The sequence below is a fragment of the Sorex araneus genome, chromosome 3, assembly GCF_027595985.1.
Source record: "Sorex araneus isolate mSorAra2 chromosome 3, mSorAra2.pri, whole genome shotgun sequence".
In the NCBI taxonomy this organism is placed as follows: Eukaryota; Metazoa; Chordata; class Mammalia; order Eulipotyphla; family Soricidae; genus Sorex; species Sorex araneus.
In genome coordinates, this window is record NC_073304.1 from 190,157,162 (window position 1) to 190,165,978 (window position 8,817).

At 49.4% G+C, this 8,817-nt stretch overlaps 1 protein-coding gene across 2 annotated transcripts in view; it reads left to right on the forward strand.

Annotated features, from left to right (window-relative positions):
* The window catches only part of TRPV3 (transient receptor potential cation channel subfamily V member 3), a 33,871-nt gene that overhangs the window by 2,019 nt on the left and 23,035 nt on the right, over window positions 1–8,817 (forward strand). For both annotated transcript variants that reach the window (XM_004604964.2, XM_004604965.2), the window contains exons 2-4: window positions 6,641–6,745; window positions 6,892–6,978; window positions 8,617–8,771. In XM_004604964.2, coding sequence (XP_004605021.2) covers window positions 6,641–6,745; window positions 6,892–6,978; window positions 8,617–8,771 — 347 coding nt within the window. The remainder of the gene's footprint in view (window positions 1–6,640; window positions 6,746–6,891; window positions 6,979–8,616; window positions 8,772–8,817) is intronic.

Below are 8,817 nucleotides of genomic sequence, written 5' to 3' on the forward strand. Positions count from 1 at the left end.
GCTTGCACTCAGGATGAACTAAAGTTTCTCCTGTAGTCCTGTTGCCCTTACAAGCCCATCTGTGCTGAGGAGCTCAGCTACAGGCTTGCTCTGCTCATGGCTTTGGCCTGGAGTGAGGTGACCTCTTTGTCCCATGCAGAGGTGGCTTCTTCTCCTTTCAAAGGGTGATTTAAGGGTGTTCACATGCTTTGGGTGAACAGGAGATTTGGGTATCTCCTGCATAACTGAGTATAGCCTGACTTAGGCTTAGGAAGAAAAATAGAAAATAAATGATTGATGTAAGCAGATAGAGAAGGGAACTGAGCACTCAGTGAATACACACTTGTGTGTGTGTATGTGTGTGCATGTGTGAGTGTGTGTCTGTGTGCATAGGTATGTGTGTGTGCACGTGTGTGTTTGAGGTGTGTAAATTCATGTGTACATGAATGTGCATGTCTGTGTGAGTACATGTATGCATGAGTATAATTATGTGCAATGTGCATTTGTGATTGAGTGTCTGAGTGTGTGTGTGAAAGACAGGGAGAAAGAGAGAGAAAAGAGAAGAGAAAAGAGAGGAAGAGAGAGAGAAAGAGAGAGAAGAGAAGAGAAAAGAGAGGAAGAGAGAGAGAAAGAGAGAGAGAAGAGAAAAGAGAGGAATGGAGAGAGAAAGAGAAAGAGAGAGAGAGAGTGAGTGCGTGCGCGAGAGAGCACTGGACTGGGGAGAAGTTTGGGCTTGGGTTTTTTTCTTGGTCTCTGTGAGTTGCTGCCCCTGAGACCTGACTGGGCCCTGGGGCCAGGGTGCCCAGAACAGACACAGCAGATAAAGTTATGGAGTGACCTGGAGTGCTCAGAGCACTTGGGCATTGTGGGGAAGAAGACAACTGAGATAGGATTTCCCTGACCCTGAAGTGGTGCAGGGATAGTTCTTTGCCATCAAAGGGGAAGAAATTCAGGAGAAACTGTTACTAAATGCAAGTTTTGGCTGTTGCGACCTTAGAGCCAGTGTTCAGAAGACAAATTTTAGTGTGAGGAAAAACAGGTTTCATTCAGGTGCCTGCAACCTGAGAAGATGGGGTGTAAAAAATATCTGCCAGGGGGCAACCAGGGAAGAGCCCCCTGGGTTTCAGGGGGTCTGTCCCGGGCCGCTTGGCCAGCCACAGTGGCCCGGGCCATGGGGCAGATGGAAGAGGAAACGAGGGCCAAGCCGGCTGATTGATCAGTTGCCATTTATTCCATTCTCTCCATGCGCCTGTTCCAGTCTCTCTGAGCTCCCATTTCTCCTCTCTCCTCTCTCTCCCCCAGCACTCTTCCTTCCTAGCTCCTCACTCCTCCATCCTGCTCTCTTGATCCTCTTCTCACTCTGGATCCTCTCTCTTCACTAGTCTCTCCCACTCCTTGTCTCTCTCTCCCTTGCCCTCTAGGCTACACACAGTCAGGTAGCAAAATCAACATAAGAAAGCCCTTCCTGAGGTCCAGGCATTCCAAAGCCCTTCCTGACAGCCAGCAGGCAAAATACCTCTTAATGTTTTTTCCTTTCCTTACTCCAAGAACTCATTAACATCTTAATACTAGTTATTTTTGTATGAACACAGTAAGAAATACATTGAGGCTTGTAAGGCAGCTCTCCTGGCAACATCTTGCCACAGACTAAGACTGCAGCACTCAGGCCAGATTAATCATTCCTCACCCTAGCAGGGTCCGAATCTAGTTATTACTTTTTGGATCATGACAGCATTTGTTCATGACCAAGCTCTTAACTTATAGTTAAGCATTAGGCACTTTGGCCAGGCCCATCTCGGTGCCAGAGTAGCACATAACTCACCGCTTGCCCTGAGTCCGTCCCGTCTCTTGTCGGGGACCCTGCTTTTGGGGGTGCTAGGAAGTAAGGGCAGCTGAGGCTTAGGTTGAGAGAACAGATGCCCAGGAGGAAAATATCATGTAGAGTCAAATGACTCCCAGGTTACAAAGCTACAGTCATCCTGTGACCATACAAAAGGACATGGCTCTGAATAAACTATGCAAAGGACTCAAGGAGAAGAGAAAAACAATATTTACAAAGAAACAGAGCACTAAGAACGAAGTTACAAATAAACACAGGGGAAAGGGGCACTATGATGGGAGTGACTCAATAAGCCTAAACTACCTAAGGCTATGTTATCCTACAATGGGGAATTTTTCTCGCCCACCACCACCAAATCTTGCTCTCAGGCTGGGGTTTGGGGGTTCTTAAGGGCTGTTGAGGCGGCAGGTCAAACCAGAGAAGGGTATTGAGCTGGAGAGATGGGGCCATCCCGCAGTGTCTGGTGTCATCTCTGGGACACACGGAATTGGGCATGTGCTGTGTGTCCCGCTCCTCTCATATCTGATGGGCTCCTGGGTTCACACTGGACACACAGTTCATAGGCCGTTTCTTAGCATTGAGGAAAGGCAGAAAGAAAAGACGGGCAAAAGGTCGACAAGTTCTGTGGAGAGCAAGATGGAGTTTCTGGGGCCTGCTCACTTACACAACGGTGCCCAGCTGTCTGCTCACCTGAGTTAACAACACGAACTCAGTGTCCTCTGGCCTGGGTCAAAGACAGGAATAAACAAACAGCTGTGGTGGCAGGTCAGGAGTTAGGCGTCACATGGCTGAGACCAAGTCATCTGCTTGTATGCAGTGGCAAACAGGGTGTCATGGGGCCGACTTTATGGTGTGGAGGCTCCCCAGCCCACAGTAAGGTCCTTGCTGCTGTCAGGTATGTCCTTCCTGACCACGGATCATGATTGTCTGCAGACACAATCCTGCTGGCCTGCCACCTGGGTGTTTCTCAGGTTGCTTTCCCTGCTTCCAGGCTTTTCCCTAACCCATAGGCCCCCTTCAAACCAGACCAACCCCCACCTGCCAGAGCACAGACTCCGGAATCCTGTCTTCCCCTGAGCACCGCAGGCCAGTTCCTCCCTCAGGAGGTGAAGGACGTTATTGCTGATATTTTGTTCTGGTCAGGATCATTTCTTCCTTCTCTGCTACCCAAATTCCCTCAGAACATTCAAGTCATGTTGGAGACTGTGGGTGAGGCTGTGGAAGCAGGGGTGAATAAGCAGCTGGTGGTTCCACCTGGATCCTCAGAGCCAGTGAGGCGACTCTGCTGTGAGGAGAGGACATTCCTCCCCTTCCCTTGAACTCTCGGTCTCCAGGTCTGGAGTACACAGAGACTGTCATGAATGAGTTTCCTGGACCACCCTTTCAGCCCCTGTGGGTTCTGGGAGGAGGCCTGCAGGAGCGGAAGGGCTTAGCTTCTTAGCTTCTTGGGCAAGGTTGGGAAGAAGAGTTGAGAGTTTGGGGAAACTGAGAGCCCAGTAAGAGTCATTAGAGGAATGCAGCCTTCCTCGACATGATAGGTTAAGGCTGATTCGCTCTGCCTGCTAACTGGTGCAGTTCACTGGTCTCCCCCACCATCCTACCCCAATTAGCATTCCTCAGTCATGCACATCTCCACCCTTTCTTCCTATCTATCCATCTTGCTTTCCACAAAATTTGTAGAACTTTCACTTGCTCCTTGCTTTGCCTTTCCCCCTAATGCTTCCCATCTGTCTATCTATGCATTCATTGTTTCATCTATCCATGCATCCAATCAGCCATTCTTTTTAATAATTTATCTTTTATTCTTCACCTATCCATCCTTATACCCATCTTTCTAGTTTGTGCTTCTGAATGTCAGGACCACTCTTGGGTGCTGGAGAACCAAGGGCAATGCAATTAAAAGTTTCTGCCATTGAAGAACTTGTAGCAGAAGGATAATGTATTATTGATAGCAGGCAAAGCCACAGCTTTACTGTATGAGGACGTGATCCCTGGCGTTGAGAATCCCAGGTTTGATCCCTGGCATCACCTGAGCATAGCCAGGAGTGAGTCCTTATTGTAGAGCAGGAATAACCCCTGAGCATCACTTGGTGTGGCCCCCAAACAGAACAAAAGACAAAAACAATCAAACAAACAAAGAATCCTTCTGGTCTTTGAGCATAGTTTATGTAGCCCACTGGTGGTACCTACTGGTGGTAAAGGTTTTTGCTCATGTATTCACCTTTGTATTCTCCACTCCCAGAGCTGGGCCTGTCACAGCAGAGATGCTCAATAAATACTGATTGGGTACCTGGGTTGCTAAAGATTCCAGATAGGCAAGAACAACTTTGGGATGGCCGTTCCGGGGCCCGCAGGAATATTAAGGAGTGGGGATTATATTGAATGACCTCTGACATCCATCTCAGCTAGCTAGTTCATCGACAGATAATCTGAGTGCTGTCCTCCTGGCTTTGGGGAGAACACAAGCTTTGGGGATGATCCGGTCCAAATATTTCCCTTGCACTTGAGGACACTTGACCCAGAAATAACAGAAGGCAGAGGCAGACTGAAGCTAGTCCTCAGGCTCCCAGTCAGGGCCTTGCTCCTTCCTTTGATTTCTTTTGGAGGAAGGATTTGATTTAGGTCAGGTCAGAAGCCTTCTCTTGAGTGGAAGGTGAGGACCAATATGTCCTTCAGCCCTGTCCCCATCCCTTCATGCCCCTACTCTGGATTATCTCTGAGTTTCCCAGGCTTGCTTGTGTCTAGAGGAGGACAGTGAATTCCCCAGCCAGCAGAGGGCCACCAGCCACCCCCGGACAGGCTGTGATGGGGCCAGCCTATGTGGCTAGACCTCGAGAGCAGGCCTGGCTGGAAGGAAATGCAGAGGGCTGAGGGGACAGTGTGTGAGCTCTGAGCCAGGACCCTAGGACTTAGGTTCTTGGATCCATTGGCTTCTACCCTGAGTTTTGGAGGGCGGGACCTGAGGATGGGCTGCTTCTCCATACCCGACCTCAGAGCCTGGCCCCCTGGGCGGCCCCCGGAATGTCCTTTGGAAGTTCTTATAGAAGAAGATTTGGGGAGGAAGGGTGAAGGTGTGTTGCTGCTTTTAGCCCAGACAGGAGGTTGCAGCCTTAGTGGCTTCTGAGGGATTCTTGGTCCCAGGCCAGGCTAGTCACACAGTAGCTTCAGTCCGGGGGAGCATGGCTGCAACTGAGGCTCAATCTTCTTCCTGCTCACTCCAGGCTTGTCTCTGAGTGTGTGATTGTGGGATTTCGCGTTTGTGGGTGTGTTGGTGATGAGGCTGCGGTGTGACATTTGGGCTTCTGCCTTTCAGGGGGTAGTGAATGTCTCTGCTTCCCTGGGGCTGTGCCAAGTCACAGAGTCTGGGCCCCTGTGGCTCCTCTCCCAGTCTGAGGTGAGAGCAGGCCCTTCCTCCTCCCACCTCACTCTGACTCCTCTCCTTCACTCTTCACAGTGAATTCCTGGTTATTTTTCTTTTTTCTTTCAAGGTTCCTTAACCCTGTGTCTCCCCCTAGGCCCTCCCTACTCCAATACAGTATTTATTATTTTCTTTTCTTTTCTTTTTAATCGAATCACCATGAGATACAGTTACAAAGCTTTCATGTTTTGGTTTCAGTTATATAATGATTGAACACCCATTCCTCCACCAGTGCATATTTTCTACCACCAATGTCCCCAGTATCTCCCCTCTAACCACCCCTCCCCCTGCCTCTATGGCAGACAATTTCCCTCCTACTCTCTCTCTACTTTTGGCATTATAGTTTGCAATAAGATACTGAGAGATCATCATGTTTGGTCCTTTATCTATTTTCAGCACACATCTCTTATCTTGAGCGATCCCTTCAACCATCACTGACTTAGTGATCCCTTCTCTATTCCAGCTGCCTTCTCCCCCAGCTCATGAGACAGGCTTCCAACCATGGAGCAATCTTCCTGGCCCTGTCTCTACTGTTCTTGGGTGTCAGTCTCATACTGTGTTATTTTATATTTCACAAATGAATACAGTCATTCTATGTAGGTTCCTCTTTTTCTGACTCATTTCACTTAGCATGATGCTCTCCATGTCCATCCACTTATAAGCAAATTTCATGACTTCATCTTTCCTAACAGCTGCATAGTATTCCATTGTGTAGATGTACCAAAGTTTCTTTAACCAGTCATTTGTTCTCGGGCACTTGGGTTGTTTCCAGATTCTGGCTATTGTGAACAGTGCCATAGCAGTCTTTCTGTGAGGAGTTTCTGTGCAAAGAGCTAGATGACAGAAGGAAAGGGGCAGAGTTGGGGGGATGGGGACTGAGGTCAGGCAGCCAGAGTCACTTGCCCTCCATAGCCCACAAAGGCCTAGTAGATCTCAGGGTCTCAGGGAGAGCCCTGGAAGGGCTCTTGCTTCAGACCTGAGGCTGGAGGGCCAGTGAGTGAGGGTCAGGGGGCCTGACCATGGGCACATGACTCATCTCTGCTGAGTCCTTTGCACCTGTTGTCAGTTGTAAAAAGACCCCTTCAGGCACTAGGTCCCCCTTGCACCCTAGTAGAAACCCCAGTTCAACCATCCAGCCTTTCTAGTGACACCAGCTTTGATATAGCCTGTCAGCTGCCTGCTGTGTGACCTTAGGCCAGCATGCATCCAGGTGCGAAAAGAGACTGATAATGGCAGTGCCACTCTAGGGGGCATCTGTGAAGGTCATCTGAGGCCACAGGCATGAGAAGGCCTGGAGCAGGCAGAGGTCCTATGCTGTGTCATGGGTACCCTTGGTGGCAGAGCTTCAGGACAGTCCTAGGCCTGGCCCCAGCTCCAGTGGCCTTGCTTGGGTGTCTCCCCAGTGCCTACTTCTTCCTGGAGATAGAAGGGTTCGAGCCCAACCCTGCAGTTGCTAAGAACTCTCCACCTGTCTTCTCCAAGCCCATGGACTCCAACATCCGCCAGTGGTGAGTAGGCCCCACACAGCTGCCACTCTAGGGGGTGGGCAGTGACCTGCAGAGTCATATGACCAGGCCCGGCTGAGACTTGCTGCCAGTGTCTAATTTTGGTCCTGTCCCTCTTCCTCCCTGTCACCCCTCACCCCCTACTCCAGCATCTCCGGCAACTGTGAAGATATGGACTCCCCTCAGTCTCCTCAAGACGACGTGACAGAGACTCCATCCAACCCCAACAGTCCCTGGTGAGCCTGATCCTCCCCTTTCTTCCCCTCTGTCAAGGTGCTGAGGGATAGGCCAGGGCAATCGACAGAAAAGGGAAGGAAACCTGTGGGTGCTGAGACAATGTCTGGACCCACAACGATGGGAAGTAGGAAAATTTGGCGGCGGGAAGAGAGACATGGAATTTTATCAATTTACTTACAAAACTTATAAAACATTCTGCATGCAGCAGAATCACCTCAACTACATATAATGAATATTTAATGCAGCTGTGTAAATTGAACATACACGCAAAAAAACTCTTAAGCACCAGTGTGCATTTTGCCAGGACACACAAAAACAGAGGTCACATGGCTACACATTGCTGTGGCTGCCTAGTGGGAGTGTGGGGTTGGAGTGTGGAGGAGGGAGAGAGAAAAAACATATTCAAGCAGCATAATTATGAAACTGACATTTCCCCCTTCCCTCCTCCCATATTTGATGGTCATCACTATTTGGGAGACTCTCAAGCAAAGTCCAGGCATCCCAGAGCCTACTCTGGCTGTCCTCAGCCAACAGGACTTGTGTCTGGAGATGAGAATCTATTCTGGCCCAGCAGCACTGGCATCACTAAGGCCACCCTGGGGGAGCTCAGGGACCATCAGAGCTTTACCCGCTGGTATTGGGCAGTCAGTCACTGCCCAGGACTGGCTCAGAGCCTTGCCCATGGACTCCAGTGCCTTTCAGCTACTTCCCTGGCCTGAGGTAGTCACTATGAATATAGGTATATACCCTCCCCAGTAATCCAAATAGTTGCTCATCCAAATATCATCTATATACATATGTATATATATATATATATACATGTGTGTGTGCATGTGCATGTGTGTGTATATATACATATATACATACATACATATGTATATGTGTGTATATATATATATATATATATATATTTGGGTTTTGGGCCACACATGCTGGCTATACTCAGGGCATATTACTGATTCTGTTCTAGGGTCACTCAAGGTAAACTTTTTAACCCTTAATCCCTGACATATCTTTTTGTCCAAATATATGCATGTACATGTATATGGATATATTTGGGGGGCTATACCCAGAAGTTCTCAGAACCTACTCCTGGATTTGTACTCAGGGATCACTTCTGGTGGGACTCAGGGGACCCTGTGTGGTGCTGGAAGTTGAACCCGGGTTGGCCATGTGCAAGGAAAGTGCCCTACTATTGCTCCTGCCCTCCATTATATTTTTATTTTTATTTGTTTGCTTTTTGGGTCACACCCGGCAATGCACAGGGGTTACTCCTGGCTCATGCACTCAGGAATTACTCCTGGCAGTGCTCAGGGGATCATTTGGGATGCTGGGAATAGAACCTGGGTTGGCTGTGTGCAAGGCAAACGCCCTACCCGCTGTGCTATCACTCCAGCCCCCTGCATTATATGTTTAATGAAATGTGTTGGTCAAATGGATTAGAGGGGGAACCTGAAGAGAGCAAAGCAGACCTCAGGGCCTGGAGCACTAACAGGGAAGTCCAGTCATTGAGCTAAGCATTTGGAAGGGGTAGGAACTGGCAGTGTCCTACAGGTACAATGACTCTTGGGGGTGCAGGGGAGAGAGAGGATCGTGGTTCATGTGAATTAGTGGGTCAGAAGCATGTTCTGCCTCAGTGCAAACCTGGCTAAGGAAGAGCAGCGGCGGAAGAAGAAGCGACTGAAAAAGCGCATCTTTGCGGCGGTGTCAGAGGGCTGCGTGGAGGAGCTCCTGGAGCTGCTGGTTGAGCTGCAGGAACTTTGCAAGCGGCGCCGTGGCCTGGATGTGCCTGGTCAGTGCTGGGCTCTGGGACAGGGTGCAAAACTGTGGGGGTCCTG